Below are 21,939 nucleotides of genomic sequence, written 5' to 3'. Positions count from 1 at the left end.
CACACACACACACCCTCGTTGCCCAATTAACAACAAGCACAAGTACCTCTGGTTCAGCTTAAGAAGAGGACATCCAACCGGTGCCTAAGCGCAAGGCTGACAGCGTGCGTGCGTGTGTGCGTGCGAGCCCGTGTGTGTGTGTGTCCGCAAAAGTAAGGAAACGAGAGACCAAGAGAGAGAGAGAGAGAGCGAGAGTCAGACAGAGCGAGGATGGAGAGAAGGAGGGGATACGAGAGAGAGAGAGGGGAAAGAGAGAGCGAGAGAGAGAGCGAGTGAGAGAGACGTTGGCGTTCAGCGCCGGGCTGTCCTCGCGCGCCGTTTCCCAGCTCCTCCCGTGTGTCGTCCCCGGTCAGAAGAACCATCTGCCTTCCCCCGTCCCTCTTCCCAGCGTGTCTGTGGCAGCCGCGGAACAACAGCAGGACGCGCAGAGACGGCGCGCTCTCCGGCTGACGGAGAGGGAGAGCGAGAGGGTTACAGGGAGAGAGAGAGAGGGAGAGAGAGAGAGAGTGAGCGAGCGAGAGCGAGGGGGCAGAGCGGGAGGGAGGGGGAGAGAGGGAGCGCGTGTGTGTGTGAGAGAGTGAGTGAGCGAGGGACCAGTGGGCGGACCGGGCTAAACAACACACCCCTCTCCTGTTCCGCTCCCAAGCCACTGAAGCGGGTTCGGTGCGCGCTGAACATCTCGGAGACCCCCCCCCGCGCACGCGCGCGCTGTGGCTCCCCCCCAACGAGGGAGGGAGGGAGGGGGGAGGTTAGCGGGGGAGATAAGACAGCAGGGGTTAAACAGGGAGAAGGCGTGGGAGGGAGGAGGTCACGTTCCAGAAGAAGGACGTAACGGCTGACAGCGGTTTGTTGAGAGAGAGAGAGAGAGAGAGAGAATCACATGGTCTCCCGGTTAGCCGTGATGCTAGCCGCGGCTCAGTGTGCGGGGAACAGGCAGCACTGCGATGTCAGGCCGAGCACATGAACACACTGATGCGTGAGGCTCCGAGCAGTCTGTTTCTGTGTGCGTGTGTGTTTCTCTGTGTGTGTGTGTGTGTCTGTTTCTCTGTGTGTGTGTGTGTGTGTGTGTGTGTGTGTGTGTGTGTGTCAGTGAGAGAGAGCCTCTGGCCATGTGCACACTATAATCAAACAGCGCGAGCAGCAGAAGCGTGCCATTCAAAGACATCCTTTCCATTAGTCAGCAGCGCTCTGTTTACAGGGCGCAAGACTGACTGACACCAAAACGGTGCGTCTGCGACTTTTTATTATGTGTGAAATTGATTTTGTAGGTCGCATCGGTGGCAGTAAACAAATAAAAGAGAAACACACTCACACACACTTTCGGTTTTTAGTACGGCTTGCAGACAACGGTACATGACGCTGGTGCCCTATGTTACCATGCAGGAGAGCTCCTCAAGTGTGTTAGGAGACGGCAGGTGCACATTGATTACTCAATGGGCAACAGGTGTTCAGCCTCACTCAGAGTCAGCCCCAAGGTCCAATCAGTCGACTAGGAACAGGAGAGGCGCTGCTTAAACCCCACACACACACACACACACACACACACACACACACACACACACACACACACACACACACACACACACACACACACACACACACACACACACACACACACACACACACACACACACACACACACACACACACACACACACACACACACACACACACACACACACCCCCCCCCCCCCCCCCCCCCACAACCACACCTTTTAAATAGGGCTGTCGTGACACAGATATTTAGTGGATATTGCAGGCTCTTTTGGTTTTATTCACAGTCCAATTGGTTAAAACACATGTTCTATTGGAATATAGATTAAAAAAATACAATATTGCGAAAGTGCTGTGTTGAGGAACTCTGGCTTTCTGATCCACTTCTGGTACGACAAAAAAAAAAAAGAGTTCTAAATTTGTGGGAAACGAGTTCTAAATTTGTGGAAAACTGAAGAGGTTTGTGCCACCACTAGAAAATGTTATTCATGGGCCCTTGTTTGATAACAAGGATGTATCTCGGGATACGCTAACTAGTAATGCATGTGAGAGGTGATTAAGTGGGCAAAAGAAGGAGGGACCGTTAGGAAAAGGTTCAAGGGGGGGGGGGGGGGGGGGGGGGGGGAAGAGAGAGGAAACGCTGTGATGTGCAGGAAATTAGATTGAAATGAGATTGGAAAGATCTGTTTTTAAACCGAGCAAGCCTGCCTGAAACCTGGCTAGACAGAGCAGTTTTATTTTTCTACTTGTTGAGTTCACTTACAGCTCTTAATGGAAAATTATACATACATATTTAATAGCTAATGATTTGGTTGGGATGCGACTGTTTAGAACTGGCCATATAGACAAGCACAACATCATGTTCTGCAAATGAGTTAGACTCCAGAAATAGCATAAGTAAAGAACCTGTGTTTTCTATTAGCGCTGCTTATTAATATTAATCACATACTTAATCTAGGATGGTGCAACCCTACTGTAGTGCAATAGTGTTTAATATTAAACGCTATATCCATCACGTAGAAAGCTAATGTAATAATACATGCATAATAAATGTGCGTTATAAGACCCAGACAATATAACAATTAAAAACTATTAATAACATAATATAACTTCAGGCCAGCTTTTCTATTCTCATGTGCAACTTGAAACAGGAAGATAACAAACTCATGTATGAACCCCACACACACACACACACACACACACACACACACACACACACACACACACACACACACACACACACACACACACACACACACACACACACACACACACACACACACACACACACACTTTTATGTACGTAATTGTTGCCTTTTTTCGTTACACCCTTGAATGCGGTAATTATTGTTCAACCACATATGAAACATATTCGGCGCTCCAAACCCTGCACCACCTCCTCCGTCACGCCATCATCTGGCCTCCTGGCGCTCCCAGAACATGAAGCGCCAGCTTCTGAATCAGCACCACCCATGCTGCTGATTCAGGTCAGAGCTCGACGCTCTGTATGTAGGTCAACCTCCTGGCCCGGGTCCCAGCAGGAAGTACCTCACGCTGCCCAGACTGTAGACAGAAATACAGATGCCACAGTGGCCTTTGGATCGCACGTCAACGACGCCGCCATCTTTGGGAGGTCAATCCGGCCGGAGAGCGAATACAAGTAAACAAGGGAGCTGGCTAGTACCATGGTTCCTTTCCGGCTGAGATCCTAATTACTTGATTCTCCTGTTAAGCCTGATCACATTTATTGCAGTTTGACTTACCCCGTGGATTTGATGGAGGGCTATGTGTGCAGAACGGATACACAAGATCTTTCGTCGTTCCGTTAATAACATCATCCAGTTGAGACCTCACAGCAGTGGAGGACCCAATCCATGAACTCCTGGAAGGCAACAGAAATTGGACCTGAGCTCGAGTAAGGTGGTAATGAAGTTGGATCTTCCATTATTTTCGAGGAAGATGTCAATTATCCAAATTAGCATCGGGAGAGCATTCTGATCTTGCAATCTCAAATTCTGTTTCTCTCTCTGCAGATCAATCTGGCCCAGAGCGAGCCCTGTTGAAAGCCTCTTACAAAGCGATGGAACAATCAGCAGCAGGGGAAGCGAATTTAGTCGATCACTCAAACAAGCAACAGAACAAGGTTCAAATATGAACACAGATGAGTACGGAGAATGTTTTTAGCTTTACTCACGATCATAAGTAGTTAAACCCGTGTAAGATGCTGCACCTCATCAAACATGAAACCTCTATAGTGTCACACAGACAGCGCTTCTAGACATGTTGCTGTTCACTGGAATGAATATTCACTTCATCACACCTCAACTCCATCGCTGGCAGTATGATGTTAGTGTACAAAATTGTGTAAGTGCGTTTAGAGTTTGATAGTTGTGGTGTTTTAATAAGTTTGACACGTGACTTGTGTCACATTTATTATATATTTACTATAAATGTCTTCTTTATATATTCAGAAGGCCACCCATCAAGCTTTGGTGAAACAGTCGGTGCTACTAGCGTTTATCCCCTGGGCGTCTCATGAAGATGTAGCATGTGGAAAATGATACACTATGTAGGACATTTTGGCAATTAATTATCTGTATGAAACGGCAGGCAATTTTTCCTTAGTGCACCTGCACTTATTGTATCACACACGCACCACCCACACACCCACACCCCCACACACACAGAGAGACATAAGATTACTAGGTAATTTGTTCTAATATCCTACAACTGTCCAGAAAATGCACTTTAGAAAGGTTAGCATAAGCATAAAGGTAGCATCGCTTATTAGCGTCGTGTGTGACTTTAAATATACCTAAAAATATACCAAAGTGGCATTGCTTTACTTTTTGAGTCAGCAAACGTATCGGTCGCGTACTTACATCCGTTGTGTTGTGGCATCCCTGTAGAGAGTCTAAACCCATGGTCTAAACGCGGTTATTCAGTCGACGCGGAGCCGGTTGAACTTTTGAGTTCAACTCCCAGCAGCATCAGCACGCGACCAGGTGTTACGTCACCAGGTGCTACGCCACGGGTCGCCTCCTGCAGAAGATGGTGACATGCAGCTGGAACAAACATCACAAAGTGACCGGTTCAACTACTCCCCCATTAGAAAGTAATGATGCTCTCCCGACTAGAAGGGGAGCTGTAGTTAATACTATGCATGAACGGGGCAACACAAACCACAAATAAAACAAGTTTTCTTTATGGCTAGTGTTGCCCTCTACATGCAACTCAAGATGTATCTGAGTTTCCGCTAATAACCGCATTTAACATTTAAATACCAAAAAAATGGTTGGAGTATTAAGTTGCCTACATCCTAGCTAACTCCCTCCCTCTGGTGCACTTACGCTCACGCACGCGGACGCACGGACTCTCCCAAATGTAGATGTTAATGTATATATTAATGAAGCCTATTAGCCTATTCCACTTTAATGGTGATGGTGAGTGCGTCGTGGATTAGTGGTCTCAATGGATGGACATGCCTAATGGGTGCTAATTGCACTGCCTCATTTCTGACAGCAGCTGTGTATTAAAGGCTTTGCGGGTTACTACTATGAGGCATATGACATAGGGTGAACTGTTATATGAACTGTGCAATGTTCAACATGTTACATTATACATGAGCATGTTCTGCTTCTTTGGCTGTTTCCCACAGTACACATCGCTGAGATCAGCGTTTTTAATGCCAATCTCACACGCTCCATGCTGGGCAAACGCAACACTTTTCATGCAACCCGGGCTTCTGGTGGTTGCTTTTAATTAAAGAGCAATTAAAACTGATTAATGTATGGATCACATTCAATAAAAGACATAACACCAGCGCAATACTTGGCCCAGCTGGTAATCCGTGAAAACAATTTGATTTGAAGTAGAAATTATTCTAGTGGGACGGGAACAGTAACTAAGAACTAAGCCACTGACATTAATCATTACAGTTAATTCTGTTTTAACTGCCAGATATCTGGCTGTGCGATTAGCAGGTTCCAATAAAAAAAATAAAAAACACTGAGGAACGAATCTATAGGATAAAACTGAGAAGCGCACCTATAGGATCAACAGTATTGACTATCAGGGGAGATACTGCCACCTGCTGGTGAGGAAAACACCCTGCAGCTACGCGGCCGATCAGTAATTGTAATAAACACAAACAAAATATGCATTTAAACAGTTCTTTATAAAAAAAGAAAATGGTGTGGTACACATGACAGAGATGTATTAAGGACAACCAAGGGTAGCAGTGGGAGAGGTGGAAGCTCACTGCACTCTGCCACTGGAAGCAAAACACCGTAGTTGAATCAAGAGCAGCCGTGTGATTTGCTTACTCCGCTGAATGTGTCACTCCACGTGACCTCGCTGCGAGAGGAAAAGTGCTTCTGCAATCAGCGAGGCTGCTTAGCCATTAGCCATTTTAATTAATGACAGAGTGCGTGTGGGTCAACAAATGATTTATACCGAACCGTGTACAACAATGATATTTTGAAACCACACACACACACAGACTGACACAACCACAGTCAGATATACTTTGAAAATAAAGGTTTCTTTTCTCTTTACAGAACGAAATAAAGCAGTAAAACAGAAGTAGTGTTCCCCGTCTGGAGGAGAGGGCGTCTGGGGGGGGGGTCCTGGGGTCACACGCTGGAGCTGTCCTCCAGTAAGTCTCCCAGGAGCTCATTCAGGTCATCGTCTGTGGAGCAGAGCCAACCAGGGGGTTAAGGCTAAATAGACTGTCTCTTCAGACACACACACACACACACACACACACACACACACACACACACACACACACACACACACACACACACACACACACTGTACATACAGTCAGACAGAACAACAGTCTCTTATCGCACACAAAGAGACACACAAACTCACTCAGACACACAAAAACACAGTCTAGTAGAAGACCCACACACACACACACATTCAGAGAGACACAAAAACATGTCTCTCTCTTCAAACCCACACACATGTAGTCAGACAGACAGAACAACAGTATCTTATCGCACACACACTGAGGCACACAAACTCACTCAGACACACAAACACAGTCTCCCAGAGGACCGACAGAAAGACACACACACACACACACACACACACACACACACACACACACACACACACACACACACACACACACACACACACACACACACACACACACACACACACACACACACACACACACGTTTCACCCACCTCCGCCCCCCGTCCCTCACCCAGCTCCCCCCATCCCTCACCCACCTCCCCCCCGTCCCTCACCCACCTCCCCCCCGTCCCTCACCCACCGCCCCCCGTCCCTCACCCACCTCCGCCCCCGTCCCAGGCCGGGTCCTGCGGGCCTCCCTGGAGCTCCGTGCCGGGGGGAACCTCCTCCGAGCGGGTCCCTGGGGCGACCCCTCGCTGGCACACCTCCTCATCGTCGTCGTCTTCGTCGTCGTCCTCCAGCTCCAGCTGCATGGAGGAGACGGGGCCCCAAGGGGCCGAGGTGGACGGGCAGGCGGGCTCCTGGATCACAGCACCCGGCGGGGCGGTCTTTAGGGGTCGGCGTGGTTGAACCCCTCCTCAGAGGGATTCATGGGCGCGTTTGATCCTGCCGCTAAACTTCCCTCCCTGCAATAGTCACTAGGGGTGGCGAAAATGTAAACTATTCTTGACCGACCACCGAGCCCCATTAACCGGTTAATACCGGTTAACCGATCAGATTCGAGCCGCGCCAGCCGCCTGCTGTTTCGTAACTCTGCTTATCTCTCTCCCGTTCTGCCTCCGACACACACACACACACACACACACACACTCCGAGTGAGAGAGGCAGTGGCTCTAACCGCGGCACGACCTGTGTTTGAATTGAAACACGAGGCATGCTTACTGCAGGTTGACAGTGTGTAGAGAGCGGGGCCAATCGGAAGAGGGCAGCGTTAGGAACTCATTTGAAACATTGCCGCGGGTATAATTAAGACTTGAGGAGAAATCAAACAGTGGGCTCGATACGCAGTGTCCGTCCCAACTTCCAATAAGTCCCCTCATCCGATCATCTTTTTGTGTGAAGTGAAACCAACACACACATCGACCCTCGACTGGGAGGAGCCGGGGATCGAACTAGCAACCTTCCGGGTACAAGTCAACCCGCTCTACCTCCTGAGCCACATGCCGCCCACCCAAATGCCTTTCGAGAAATCTGGGCTAATAGAACCAAAGGGGAGAGCTGCTCAGTCTTCCTCTCCACCCCGGAGGCGTCAGAGACCCTTTGATCTACACAGACCGACTCACACAGAGGAAAACAGATCCTTCTGTGTACAGCCCTGGCTGGGGCTCTTTCATCAGACACCACAACGAGAAGGGGCACGGAACAAAGTAACACGTCGAAGGCCGATCCAAACGAAGAAAAAAAAAGACCTTGGAAGAGTCGGGCACTTAATGAACAAACTTAATGTATGTTGGACGTACGTCCTTGCACTTAATCCTACAATTGTTACTGCTTGGCTCTTTGTTCTACTAACATCCTTACTGTACCGACAGCGATATATTGTTGTTTCTCTTTCTTCTGACTAATTATTGGAAAGTCGCTTTGGATAAAAGCATCTGCTTAATGCCCTAAATATAAATGTTATATACAATGTACACAGACAGGTGTCTTGTTCCTTCACAACACAGCGTTCACCTGTGCATGGGTGTGCGTGCGTGTGCGTGACTCACCTGCATCAGAGGAGGGAGGCACGGGGTGACGGAGGAGGAGGAGGAGAAGGAGGTGGAGGAGCTGCCCTCTCCATCCGGGGGGTAGATCTTCAGCAGGTTACTGGGCGTGACGTTCAGGTAATGGTTACGGTGGGAGGGCGAGAACACACCCACCTGGGAGTAGTCCAAAAAAAAAAAAGGGGGGGGGGGGGGGTGTCAAACGAGTGGAGGAGGTGAAGCCCAGCACAGCGGACCCTCGCACCCGCCCCAATGCCATGTCTGCCTTCATGGCCCCCCCCCCCCCCCAGGGCCCACTGGTCAACCCCTCTCTCTCAGACTGGGAGCCGGAACGCTGGAGGCAACGCTAGGTGGAGGGGGATCAAAGGGGCTGTACGTTAGATTTAAAAGAGCCGTCATTTCAGTGTAATTGGTTTAGAACCGCCGTCACCGCTAGCGGGTTAAATAATCGGTGAAATGACTGCGTATGACACATCTTAGAATAATTTCCAGCACTTTGTTCAGCTCTAGCTCTTTATATAATCTCTCGAATCTCACCGGCGAGCACCCTAAACCTGGCAGTTCCTCCATCCTGATGATGCGTGCGTCGTGGATCTAATGCATTCATTCTAGTTCACACATTTGCACGTCATTATTAATTTCGCATTTCTAACTTCCGTGTTCCCCATCCCGCCCGTCTCTGGTACTGCTGCTATCGTTTCTTTGTATTTTAGTTTCAACATTTTCTATGATGTTCTATGCTCTTATTGATGACTCTTTTTCGGAAATAAATCGGTACACTGTGACCTTGATGTGTGTGTGTGTGTGTGTGTCAACAAATTATATGTGTGTGTCAATTCTCCCTCACGGGGGATCCAATGAGCTGTGAGTAAGGGCGATGGAGCGATGGGGGGGCGTGGGCCGAGCCCTGCGGGCGGAGCCTTGTGGGGGGAGCCCTGTGGGCGGAGCCTTGTGGGGGGAGCCTTGAGGGCGGAGCCTTGTGGGGGGAGCCTTGTGTGGGGAGCCTTGTGGGGGGAGCCCTGTGGGCGGAGCCTTGTGGGCGGAGCCTTGTGGGGGGAGCCCTCTTGCCTGTTTGAGCAGCAGCACCGCACCCGCCTTCAGCTCGCCAAGTCGGTCCTCCAGGAGGCGCCGGTGCACCGTGCCCGCGATCTCACCTGGGGACGCGCACACGCACACACGCGCACACACACACACACACACACACACACACACAGTGATTGTTTGTGCAGCGGAGCAGGCAGTGAAGGGAGAGTCTTTCTGCATTACAGCTTCTTTGAATTTCAAATGCAAAAGAAGAGAGAGGAAGATGTGAAGGGAAATGTAAGGTAAGGGTATAGTTGGTCCGTACACTCGCAATTGTGCCCACCAAACTCTCTCACACACACACACACACACACACACACACACACACACACACACACACACACACACACACACACACACACACACACACACACACACACACACACACACACACACACACACACACACACACACACACACACACGTCGAAACTCCCTTCTGATGCTGTCACTAGTCTCAAAAATCCAAGCTTTTGGTTTCCGGCCCAGGCTCTGTGCCGTTCCTCTCCTCTCCAGAGTTTCTGCTACAGCACAGTACGACTGCCTGGCCGGAGAATCTGCTGTGGCAGAACTGAACTGAAACGCATGCAGCCAACCAGTCCCCTCCCATCATCATTATGCCATGTTCAGACATTCATTCTTCATCGTCAGAGGTCTTGATGTGGCTCAGGGCGACTGCGGCGCTCAAAGCCTCAGCTGGGTACGAGGGAAGGTCGCCATGACCTGAGAGTAGGTGGGGCACATGCTATTGCCTGCCCCAGTTCCCGTCAGAGCTATGGGGGGGGGGGTCCGCACCCCCAATTGATGGTCACAGTGTGCGACCGGCTGGTAAAAACACTCAAGTCACTCAGGGTTGAGAAATTGCCCGATGGCATGCAGCGTGTTCTCGCAGGGGTGGGTGGTCTCTCTCCCTCTCTCCCTCCCTCTCTACCCCTCTCTGACTTATTGATTTAATAAAAAAAAAAATGCTTGACATATCGAAAGAAGAGAACAATAAAGACAACGAGGTTGTTGAGACACTAAAAAGAAAATGTAAATTCGCCCGATACGTCTGTCGGCTGAAGCAGGAAGATTGCCTCAGCTCTAAGAGTGTGATAAGTGCAGGCTACGCCATAATTGCCATTTTAGGGACCACAATGCAACTCCAATTATGGACATCATACCCCGCTTGTCTTGTCTTGACATGACGAAAAACAAAACAAACTATGTATAATTAAATAGCCTGTCGTTTCAGACTGAATGCACTGTTGTTAATTAGCCATTCCACTCTAAACGTCTCAAGGATTGGTGTTTCTGGAGCGTGAAGAGGAGGAGGAAGGCTTGCTACCTGTGGGGTCTCTGAACACGGCCTTGGCGTCCGCGTGCGTGTGCATGATGCTCTTCAGCTGCACCGCCATGTTGGGCACCTTGTTCTGGGCCAGCTGCCTCAACGCCGCCTGGGGAGAGCGGAGAACCAATCAGGGACCAGGACATTGGACCATCGATCCAATCAGGAACCTCAACATATTCGGGCCTTGCCCTATTGAACCAATCAGGAACCATGACATTTAACCATTGAACTAAATCAGGAAGCACAACTTTGAACCTTTGAACCAATCAGGAACCAGAATATTGAACAAATCAGGAACCAGAACATACTCAGGCCTCTTCCTATTGGCCCCCTTGGTAAAAGAGGGTCACCCTAGAACCAATAAGGAACCAGAACATACTCAGGCCTCTTCCTATTGGCCCCCTTGGTAAAAGAGGGTCACCCTATAGAACCAATATGAACCAGAATATACTCTGGCCCCGCCCTATTGGCCCCCTCGATGAAGGAGGATGACCCCATTGGGCCAATCAGGAACCAGAACATACTCTTCTCTCGCCCTATTGGCCCCCTTGGTGAAGGAGGGGGACCCACAAAGTCAAGCGTCACTCGACGTTGCAGAAGATTCCCATCCCATGGATGGCGTCGGACGAACGCCGCAATTTCCATTAGCGCGCTGTGGCGCGTTTGATGCCAGCGCTGGGGGTCAATCACAGCCATCGCTACAAACAGTAAACAATCCGTCAACTAATCAATAGACAAATGCAGCGAAGGAACGCTGCCTGCCAGGGGGGAAAACTCTTTTAACGGGCAAAAATACATTTACGGGATTACATTTATTTTCATCCTGAATAACGATGGCTGGGATCCAAGATGGGATCCATGCTAAGCGCCTTGCGGACGCAATCAGGCGCGCTCACTTCAACTCCTACCTGCATGAGCCAGGAGATGAAGAGCTGGGAATCGGCTTACCTTCCGCAGCACCATGACAACGCTGTACGAGTGCAGGAAACACGTGGCGTTCCTCTCGTCCAATCCCATGTCTGCCTTCATGGCCCCCCAGGGCCCACTGGTGAACTCCTCCTCCTCTGACTGGGAGCCGGAACACTGGAGGCAACGTGAGGTGGAGGGGGATTAAAGGGTGCCGGAGGCTGGATTTGAAAGAGACGTCAATTCAGTGTAATTGGGTTAGAAGCGCCTTCGCCATACGCTAGCTATTAGCGAGGGAAATGCTCTGTGAAATGACTGCCTGCCTCTGTATGACACAGTTTAGATTAATCTCAGATTAGTTCCGCTATCGCTCTTTAGAATCTCACCTGCAGCAACGAAAGCGTTGAAGTTTATCCAGCTCCAACCGTCTCCTGTTGATGCGTGTGTCGTGGATCTAATATTTAATTTAGGGGCACTGGCTGTCTCATTTGACGTGCGTGCGTGCGTGGAGTATGGCTATGGGTGTAGCGAGGCTGCGGTACCTGGCTTGGCAGGCGAGCCACAGCGCCGTGGGCGGGGGTTTGAGGGACCGACACCACGATGTCATCCAGGCTCTGGTTCAGGGACTGGGGGGGCGACAGGGGGGAGGTGACGTGCTGTTATCCCTGGTGGTGATGATCACAACCACCTCGCCCACATGTGACAACAGTCATGTGACATTGTTACGCTAAAAACAGAGCAAACATCATTAGGCTATATTCCAATTGGTCAATAACCTCCAGGTGAAGGACGACAGCTTCTACTTTTGCTGGTACTCTGTGCATACATTGACATATTCTTCCCCACTTTTCCCATTTTATTCAAACGTTGTTGTTGTTTTTTTCATACTATTAAGGTCCTGTTCTTCTGCTATTACACCTTTATTGCCAAACCGGAAAAAAATAAAAACCAGCCGTCTCAAAGCCCTGCTATACCTCTGCTTGACCGTCTTGGTATATTGATCATCCTGTCGGTTAAATCCCCGTTTTCCCCGATTAAACATTAATAAACAAACCCCATCTGATCTCATTTTAACCAGAGGGGAGGGAGGGACAGAGGGACCAACCTGCTGGGGCAGCAGCCCCGCGGGCCCGGGGAAGCGCCGGGCGCTGGGGGGCTGGGCCCCGGAGCGAGGCCTCTTCCTGGGGGGGTTGTTGGCGGCCGACACCAGCCGGACCAGGTGGTTGGTCAGCACCGGCGTGCTCAGGGGCCGGGGGCTGTACATGGGGGGGGGCGCGGGGCCACCCCCGGGCGTGGTCCACGGCCTCTGCGATGGGGGGTGGTGAGAGCCTCTCGTTGCCCGGGGGGAGGGGCTGCTGGGGACGTTGAACACCACGGGGATCCAGGGAGGGGCGGGGCCTAAAGAGGGGCGGGGCCCCGGGGGGCCCGACGGCACGCAGTGCGGCGGTCGGCGTGGCGACGGCGAGACACCGCCAGACCCTCGGTACGGCGTCCGGGATTCAGGGTGTGTCCGCCCATGGTTTGGGGGGCGGAGCCTATTGGCCGAGGATATGAGCTCCCCGGCGGTGGGGGGGGCTAACGCCTTCTGGTTCTGGACCCCCGGGCCCGCCTGGTGGACGCTCTCATCCAGGTCCGCGAGGTCCACGTCCCAGTCCTCGAACTCATCCCGGACCTCAGAGGCCTTCTGGGGCTCGTCGCCTGCTGAGCGCCTCAGCTGGGTGGCCACGTCCGGACAGGCGTGCTGTGCAGAGGACGAGGAAGGTTCTGGAACGCAGGAGATCTGCCTCAAGCCCGGACGGACAGTGTCTGTGGCAGCCGCCTGCGTGGGGCCGCGTGTGTCCTTATTGAGGGCTTTGAGGGTCCGGTGGGGGGAAGTGTTGTCCTGGCCACCTGGAGTAGGAGCACTCAGTGCAGAGGATGGAACGGGAGCGGACACGCAGGCTGGCACTGCTGGGGCAGCCCACTCTGCCTCGAACAGGTCCTGCGCGCACGCACACGCGCACAAACACACACACGTTAAAACAGGTTTTTAACAATGCAATTAAGGAACACAATGTTAGGGACTACCGGAATAATGAAGACTGTATTGCCATCAGGTGTGAACGTCTTGTGTGAATCACCTCATCGTCAAAGTCATCGCCAATGCTGAACAATCCGTTTAGATTGCAGGTCTGAAATAGAGCAATTACAACACGAAAAGGTTGAGAATTACTCTATGACATAAACTTACACTTTGAATCAATATGCACTGTTTTCTTGCCATTAGCCACTGAATTTGTTTTTTCCGATTTGCTTACCATTGCTGGGATTTGGTGAAACTGAAACTTTTATATAATCATCTTCAACGGTGGCAGGGGATAAACGCAATCCATTAATTATCTCATAACATCAATACCACCCCGCTGTCTTACTTGACAACAAAAGAAAGGAAATCGAGCCATCATCGAGATGCATCGTGAAAAGTTTAGCCTTGGCGCCGCTGCGTTTGAGCTCAACGTGCTGACGTACGCACTGTTTACTAACGCGCTTCCGGGTCTGGCCCCACCCCGCCTGACGTTTGTCAGCCTCGCATCGGAGCCTGAACAACACCGCCATCTAGTGGTCATATCTGGACAGGACATCCTCGCAGTGGAGCCTGAACAACACCCCCCTCTAGTTGTCTGATCTGGACAGGACAGCATCGGCGTATCAGCTTGCAGGCATATCTAATAATAACCACTGTTGGAGTTGCGTGGAAAACAGTTTTGACACAGTAGGTCATTAAACCAGTCTCCACTTGTCAATTTTTTACGTGCGTGTATCTGAACCCAAAGACAACTGTTGCAAGACAGCGTGAGTATAACAGCTATGTATTCAGATCGGAGCTTATATATTTATTTTACATATCCCTTCTGAAAACAGGTCGGATTGCAGAAACCAGTTTCCCTTATCAACATTTACTTCCCGTTTTCCTTGCGACTGTTTTTGCCATTTCATCGTGTATCCTCTTCCTCTTAAAGCAACCTATTGACTTCTTAATATTTTCTTTCATGCATTGTGTCCTTGGGGTCTTCAAAAGCGCTCCAAACTAAGAATTATGATACTTAAACTGTAATAAATAACTATAAGTAAACCGCAAAGGTGACCTTGTTTACTGTTCCATTTGAATGACACAGTTCCTTCGCTAATACCACATTATTATCATTATTACTATCCTGTATAGACCCGTGCGTTGACTGAATGTCGAAGGACACCTTCCCCTACACCGACACCTCCCTCCGCTCCCTGAGGCTGGAGCAGGAGCACCAGGACTGGGAGAATGCCCGGCGGGCCCTGGCCCACAGGAGAGCGATGACCCGGGCCCCGCTGGCGCCTGCGCCCTTGCCTCCCCCCGCTCCCTCAGCGGGCAGAGGAGCGCCTGGGCCCGGGCGGAGGAAGCTGCAGGAGGTCCGGGCGCCCCCTCCCGCGGTGCGCTGCCGAGACGTGGCCGTCCACAACACGTTCATGTGCGGGGACATGCGGGGGGTGTACGCGCTGCTGAAGGACCCCGCGATGGTCAACGCGCTGATGGAGACGGTTCACGAGGAGATGGTGTGGACGCCGGAGATGGGTGTGTTGTACACGCATCTACCTCCTCCTACTCCTACTACAAATACAAATACAACTAACTACTACTACTACAACTACTACTCAGTGGCGTAAATATCGACGTGCAAGCAAAATAAATATTTGCACCAGGGCATAGCACCATGATGTTACGCCACTGCTACTACTAGGCCTACTACTACTACTACTTATAGGCTACTACTACTAATACTACTACTACTACTACTACTACTTATACTACTACTACTACTACTACTACCAACTACTACTCCTACTGCATTTAAACCAACCAATCCACTAACAAATGTCAAATTCAAAGGAGCCTCACCTTTAAGTGAGGACTGCAGAGCTCTGGAATAAACCTACCGCAACAGAGTGTGGCTAATAAACCCTTCATCGACCCTACTTCCATCTACACTAGTCATGTTAATAAAGGGTTAGTAAACCCTTTATTAACCCTAATAAAGGGTCAGTAAACCCGTTATTAGGGTTGATAATAACCTTCAGTGTTTCCCCTATATGCACCTAGGTGATAATAATACTATAATTTTAAAACCTTGACATAATCTGTCAGATGTCTATTAAATGACAGTTGACCACAAGACGATTCTATGTATGCCTCTTCTTGAATTGCTTCATGTTTTAGTCGGCAGAGCCTTGTAATGCTGCCTAGCATGATAAGCATGATTAGGAGCGAATCAACAAGTACAACATGTTCTAATACTATGAGACTCAGGCAAACGCCCTCAGCTGATTAAAAGTGTCAGAGGGGCGTGAGCGGCAGAGGGGACTTAGTGTCTTATGTATTTATTTATTTATTTATTTTAATAGGTTACTTATTTTATTTTAAATAAACATAAGACCAAGGGTCAGACGTTTTACAAGAATTTTGGTCTTACAAAGTCATGACAGAGGGACTTGGTGTCTTTATTCATGCTTGAAAGATGAACAAATATTATTTTTTTTGAAAGGGAATAAGCTGATGAAGCTGACAAGTGACCAATGTTTACTGTTTAAAAATATTATAATTAAATGCAAACCCCTGTGAATCATTTGCTCTTGTTTCTCTGTTTTGAGATTCACACAGACTTAGCAGTCTTGTTTAAATGTTACAAATTGAGTTAATAAACTGAAGTTGGAAATAGTTTTAATAGTTTATTAATCTAAATAAACAAAATATTAGCAGGTTCTCAATAGTAGGCTATTTCAATTCAGGGAGGGCGTGATAAAATGTCTGTCTCCTAGGGGGGGGGGAATGAAAGAAAAATGATTGAGAACCACTGGTCTAGAACATGTTGTACTTGTTGATTTGCTCACGTTGTTATGGCAATGATAACGCCCTCAGGGCTCTTTTATGGTCTTACTGCAACCTTATGTTTTGAAAAATATATCTCTACTTATTTCTAAGAAATGTATTTTAGCAAAAATGTCAACATACATTTTTTTTAGCAACATTTTCAGTAGCGTCGCCATTATTGACTCTAGAGCCCCAAAACGTGTTCAATAGAGGCATGGCCTATTTATGGTCCTACTACAACCTTTGTGATGGGGAGAGGGGAGGGAGTGGGAAGATGCATTGGTTTGAGGCACAGACCTTTTCGATTGCTGTAGTATTTGGGTTATGGGATTTTAATGTATAGGGTGGTTGTTGATATAAATATTTTTTGTTAAATAAATGTAAATAATGTTTTTAAAGATTATACTTGTAATATGTTCAATCTCTCCTTATTTCCCCTGCTCATCAATGTGCACAAATGTACTGTATGTATGTTGCCAGTAGACACATAGAAACCTCCCGGCAGGGTGCGCTTTGCGAGCACACAAAAAAAATTGCGCGCAAAAAACATAACATTTCCCCTCCGCTGCTGCAACTCCATCCCAGGGGAAACACTGACCTTTATTAACCGTTGTGGACTTTAACGAAAAGAGCATCAGGAAACCGGAACCCTGTTTCCTCTGTCGAATCTGAGCGCCTCTCCCCGACCCGCTGTCCCTCATGGCCCTGCCCCCCCCCCCCTGTCCCCCCTCCCTCAGGCATGTGGACCCTGACCTCCAAGGTGAGGCAGACCTCGGCGCTGCGGCTGGCCGCCAGCCGGGGCCACGCGGGCTGCGTGGAGGAGCTGCTGTTCCGGGGGGCCGAGGCGGACGCCGACCCCGGGGGGCGCACGGCCCTGCAGGACGCCTGCGTGGGGGGCCACGCGCCCTGCGTGCGGCTGCTGCTGAACCACGGCGCCGCCCCCGACCTGATGACCGCCGACGGCAGCGCCCCCCTGCACCTCGCCGCCGCGGCCCGGGCCCTGGGGTGAGTGTGGGTTGGGGGTAGTAGCAGGAGTAGTAGTAGCAGTAGTATACTACTAGTAGTAGTAGTAGTCGGAGTTGGGAGATAGGGAGGGGCAGGGTTAGATAGTAGGGAGGAGGAGGGGAGGAGGAGGGTTAGATAGTAGGGAGGAGGAGGGTTAGATAGTAGGGAGATGAAGAGGAGGAGGGTACGATAGTGGGGAGGAGGAGGGTTAGATAGTAGGGAGATGAAGAGGAGGAGGGTACGATAGTAGGGAGGAGGAGGGTTAGATAGTAGGGAGGAGGAGGAGGGTTAGATAGTGGGGAGGAGACAGGGAGGAGGAGGGTTAGATAGTAGGGAGGAGGAGGGTTAGATAGTAGGGAGGAGGAGGGTTAGATAGTAGGGAGGAGGAGGGTTAGATAGTAGGGAGGAGGAGGAGGGTTAGATAGTGGGGAAGAGACAGGGAGGAGGAGGGTTAGATAGTAGGGAGGAGACAGGGAGGAGGAGGGTTAGATAGTGGGGAGGAGACAGGGAGGAGGAGGGTTAGATAGTGGGGAGGAGGAGGGGGAATAATGCCAGGAGACTCTGGTCAGAGAAGGCGATCTAAATCCAGGCGGTTGTGGGAGGAGCACCGGGCATGGTCTTCCTCCTCACCCTTTACCCCCGGGGGGGGGGGGGGGGGTCCCAGGTGCTGCGTGCTGCTGCTGGACGGCGGGGCGGAGGTCAACCTGCCGACCCGGGACTCCCGTCTGACCCCGCTGCACCTGGCGGCGCGGGCCGCCACGGAGGAGCTGGCGGAGCTCTTCCTGTCGCGCGGGGCCGACGTGCGCGCCAAGAACCGCGAGGGCGAGACGCCGCTGAACGCGGCCTGCGCGGCGGCGGAGCGGCCGGCCGAGGCGGGCCGCTACCTGCGCGTGGTGCAGCTGCTGCTGGGGGCCGGCGCCGAGCCCTTCACCGCCGGCAGGAAGCTGCACACGCCGCTGCACAACGCCTGCGCCAACTGCAGCGCGCGCATCGCGGAGAGGCTCCTGCTGCGCGGCGCCCGCGCCGACGTGGAGAACTGCGCCGGGTACACGCCCATGGACTGCCTGCTGCAGGTGGGGGGGGACGTGGCGGTGGGGGGGGGGGGAGGAGCTTTGTTTCTATAAGTGGGAGGAGCTTTGTTTCTATAGGTGGGAGGAGCTTTGTTTCTATAAGTGGGAGGAGCTTTGTTTCTATAAGTGGGAGGAGCTTTGTTTCTATAGGTGGGAGGAGCTTTGTTTCTATAAGTGGGAGGAGCTTTGTTTCTATAAGTGGGAGGAGCTTTTTTTCTCGATGTGGGTACTAAGGAGTAAGTGGGAGGAGCTTTGTGTTTCTCGATGTGGCTACCGAGGAGTAGTAGTTATTGTTAATTCAAATTGAGGGTCATTATGTAAGGGATAATGCCCGACGAGGTGTCCATTATCAGGAATTAATGGACGACGTGGAGGCGTGAACCGTCCGACGCGAAGCGGAGGACGGTTGCCTCCGCGAAGTCCATTAATTCCTGATAATGGACACCTCGAAGGGCATTATCCCGCTTATACCACGGTCACTTACCAACGGTGACCAAATTAAGACCATTCATTTATATTTTCATGCGTTTTACAATCTGAATATAAAGTTTTCCACAAAACATACATTTGTTTCCCTGGTTACGCCTGAGGGTCCGACTAATACCCGGAACCATCATTACACGCCCGTTGGGTTCTCATGCAACGGAAACGTTGTTCACTCCTCCAGTAATTAGGACGGACCATAGCTACGACTTTAGAACGGGAGGTAGCGGGAGGTATTATAGTCCGCTGAGCTTTGTTTTGTTTCCCGTTGCTATGGTTACTACTATTTTAGAGACGATACGCCCATAGACATCTATGGATACGCCAGCTAGCGCATTAATTGAGAACGGTAAACAGACAATTTGACGGAACTACTTGTCCAGGTGTCCGTATATCAGGAGTTAATGCACACCCTGCATCCAATCAGAATCGAGTATTCCCGCAGACCGTGGTATAAATTTAAGTATATGACGATGAAAAGTATGGTACCGGACTTCAACCATTTCGCCTTTCTTTTAAATGGTTTCAGACCTGGTTCTGTTTATTTTTACGGCTTTACGGCTTCTCCTCGTAACTCACTTGGACTTTGAAACGATCTATATTAAAAGACAGCTTTATATGTGTGTGTATTATGACCCATCTAAGTCGACGCAGGATCATACTGTTGTCCATCTCCCCGTCAGGTGGTGGAGGACTACCCAGGGCAGCAGCCTGAAGTCATCGCTCGCTCTCTCCTCAACCACGGAGCCAAGCTCGCTTCACCCAAGGTCGGGCCCAGCATGAATGAATGAATGGACGAATGAATGGATGAACGAATGAATGGACGAATGAGGTTTGGCCCTGCATTAATGAATGAATGGATGAATGGATGAATGGACGAATGAACGAACTAACGAACGAATGAATGAATGAATGAATGAACGGATGAATGAATGAATGAATGAATGAATGAATGAATGAATGAATGAATGAATTAATGAATGAATGAATGAATGGACGAATGAACATGTTCAGAATTTAGTATAGAATCTACATATAGAATGATCCCAAAAGAAATCAAAAAAATATTTTTATATAATATTTAGAGATAGCAATTTCTGCCCAACAAAGCAGGTTTTGACTTTCAGGGGTTTGTGTACGATGCCATTACACACACCACAGAGAGACAAACATTTCTCCTGTGGTTAAAAGGTCCTGAAGTATTGTTTACTGTCCCCTGCCACGCTGGAAGTCCTGCTGAACACCTACACCGTCATCCCTCCCTGTGGATGGATGGAGGCTCTGTCCAGCGAGGTGTACAAGGTGAACCTCAGCCCCCGTCACCCTCCTCAATAACAAGAACTGTAGAGGTGGACTGTAGAGGCGAAAGTGTGGTTCCCCCTTACAATAGAGAAGCCTGATGTGTTCCTTGTTGTGTGCGTTTGTTTTTTTCTCAACAGTGGCTGTGGTGTGGGGGAGGGGGTATCACTGTGTTGCACTGCTTGTGTGTTTTTTGCAAGTGTGTGTCCTTAAATCGCTCTTGCTGGTGTGCACTGTAGGATGAGGAGTTCTCAGTGCTTATAAAACGACATTTATCCCAGACAGGCAATGACTGAGGGTCTCTCTCACAGTAGAAGGTAGAGGGTAAAATAAATACATTATATTAAATAGTGTAAATCACAATATAAAATAACAATAAAATATATTTAATTTATCCCGTCTTTCTCCTCACCCCCCGTCCCCTACCTCCACCCCCCTCACCCCACCATCCCTACCTCCACCCCCCTCACCCCTACCTCCACCCCTCTCCCCCACCTCCCCTACCTCCACCCCCCTCACCCCTACCTCCACCCCTCTCCCCCACCTCCCCTACCTCCGTCTCCCCCCGTCCCCTACCTCCACCCCCCTCACCCCTCACCTCCACCCCCCTCACCCCTACCTCCACCCCCCTCACCTCCACCCCCCTCACCCCACCATCCCTACCTCCATCCCCCTCACCCCCCCGTCCCCTACCTCCATCCTCCTGCCCCCCCGTCCCCTACCTCCACCCCCCTCACCCCTCCCCTCCACCCCCCTCACTCCTCCCCTCCACCCCCCTCACTCCTCTCCCCTACCTCCCCCCCCCTCACCCCTCCCCTCCACCGTCTCCCCTCACCTCCACCCCCCTCACTCACACCTCCACCCCCCTCACTCCTCTCCCCTCACCTCCACCCCCCTCACCCCTCCCCTCCACCCTCTCCCCTCACTCCTCTCCCCTCACCTCCACCCCCCTACCTCCTCTCCCCTCCCCTCCACCCCCTACCTCTGCCCCCCTCACTCCTCTCCCCTCACCTCCACCCCCTACCTCTGCCCCCTCCGGTCCAGGAGCACCAGGCCTTCTTCGACGGGGTGCGTCGGCTGAGCGGACAGCCGCGGTCCCTGCAGCACCTGTGTCGCGGCGTCGTGCGGCGCTCCCTGGGCGCCGCCTGTCACTCAGCCGTCGACCGGCTGCCCGTCCCCGGCGCCCTCAAGGACTACCTCCTGCTGTGCAACGACGGCACGCTCCGGTGACTGCGGCCTGGAGGTCGGAGGTCACGGAGGAGGGAATGGACATTGAGGAGTAGTGTAGCTGATTGTGTCAAAAAAAACAACATTGTATAGAAATATATATTCTTATTGATTCCATGTCTTGTTTGTTTTCTGCTGGCTATATGGAAGGGTGGACGGACGATATGCGTGGAGGTCGTAGGTCACGGAGGCGGTGATGGTCGTTGAGGAGTGTAGCTGGTGGTGTAAAAATTTAAAAACTCATTGTGTAAAAATATATTATATTCTTCTTATGTCCATGTTTTGTTTGTTTTCTGATGGCTGTATGGTTGGACCGACGTATTAAACAGGTTACTTTTGCTTGGGATCAGAAAAGCTATATATAGGCCCTATATATATATACAGTATATATATTTTATCTATAAATGTATACATGTTTATATATTTATATATATGTATACACTGCAGCCTATATAAAATTGCATA

The 21,939-nt window shown here is 50.5% G+C and overlaps 3 protein-coding genes across 8 annotated transcripts in view; 1 reads left to right on the top strand and 2 right to left on the bottom strand.

Moving 5' to 3' along the window:
• The window catches only part of asic2 (acid-sensing (proton-gated) ion channel 2), a 266,561-nt gene extending 262,016 nt beyond the window's left edge, over window positions 1-4,545 (bottom strand). Inside the window, exons 1-2 of one of the 6 annotated variants that reach the window (XM_056612054.1) lie at window positions 4,377-4,545; window positions 3,258-3,376 (exon numbers count right to left, since the gene is read on the bottom strand). In XM_056612054.1, the coding sequence (XP_056468029.1) occupies window positions 3,258-3,332 (75 nt within the window). In that variant the 5' untranslated portion in view covers window positions 3,333-3,376; window positions 4,377-4,545. Of the gene's footprint in view, window positions 1-46; window positions 100-606; window positions 678-1,312; window positions 1,420-3,257; window positions 3,377-4,376 lie in introns of those variants that run through there. The other 5 variants (XM_056612071.1, XM_056612079.1, XM_056612086.1 and 2 more) reach the window with 5 other exon arrangements.
• A 1,113-nt stretch (window positions 4,546-5,658) lies between these two features.
• On the bottom strand, window positions 5,659-15,123 carry hrob (homologous recombination factor with OB-fold). The gene is made up of 10 exons (XM_056612005.1): window positions 13,806-15,123; window positions 13,629-13,679; window positions 12,614-13,489; window positions 12,051-12,134; window positions 11,551-11,685; window positions 10,600-10,708; window positions 9,259-9,344; window positions 8,194-8,346; window positions 6,807-7,005; window positions 5,659-6,184 (listed from the first exon to the last, which is right to left on the bottom strand). The coding sequence occupies exons 1-10, from the start codon at window positions 13,806-13,808 to the stop codon at window positions 6,129-6,131; spliced, it is 1,752 nt and encodes a 583-aa protein (XP_056467980.1). The 5' UTR covers window positions 13,809-15,123; the 3' UTR covers window positions 5,659-6,128.
• Window positions 14,152-21,809, top strand: asb16 (ankyrin repeat and SOCS box containing 16). The gene is made up of 7 exons (XM_056612019.1): window positions 14,152-14,340; window positions 14,711-15,097; window positions 17,128-17,395; window positions 18,060-18,468; window positions 19,632-19,715; window positions 20,140-20,250; window positions 21,292-21,809. The coding sequence occupies exons 2-7, from the start codon at window positions 14,728-14,730 to the stop codon at window positions 21,475-21,477; spliced, it is 1,428 nt and encodes a 475-aa protein (XP_056467994.1). The 5' UTR covers window positions 14,152-14,340; window positions 14,711-14,727; the 3' UTR covers window positions 21,478-21,809.
• The last annotated feature ends 130 nt before the right edge of the window (window positions 21,810-21,939 follow it).

Source organism: Gadus chalcogrammus, chromosome 2 (assembly GCF_026213295.1).
Source record: "Gadus chalcogrammus isolate NIFS_2021 chromosome 2, NIFS_Gcha_1.0, whole genome shotgun sequence".
NCBI classification, from domain to species: domain Eukaryota; kingdom Metazoa; phylum Chordata; class Actinopteri; order Gadiformes; family Gadidae; genus Gadus; species Gadus chalcogrammus.
Note: the sequence above shows the minus strand (reverse complement) of the source record. Positions and strands in the feature narration are given on the sequence as shown.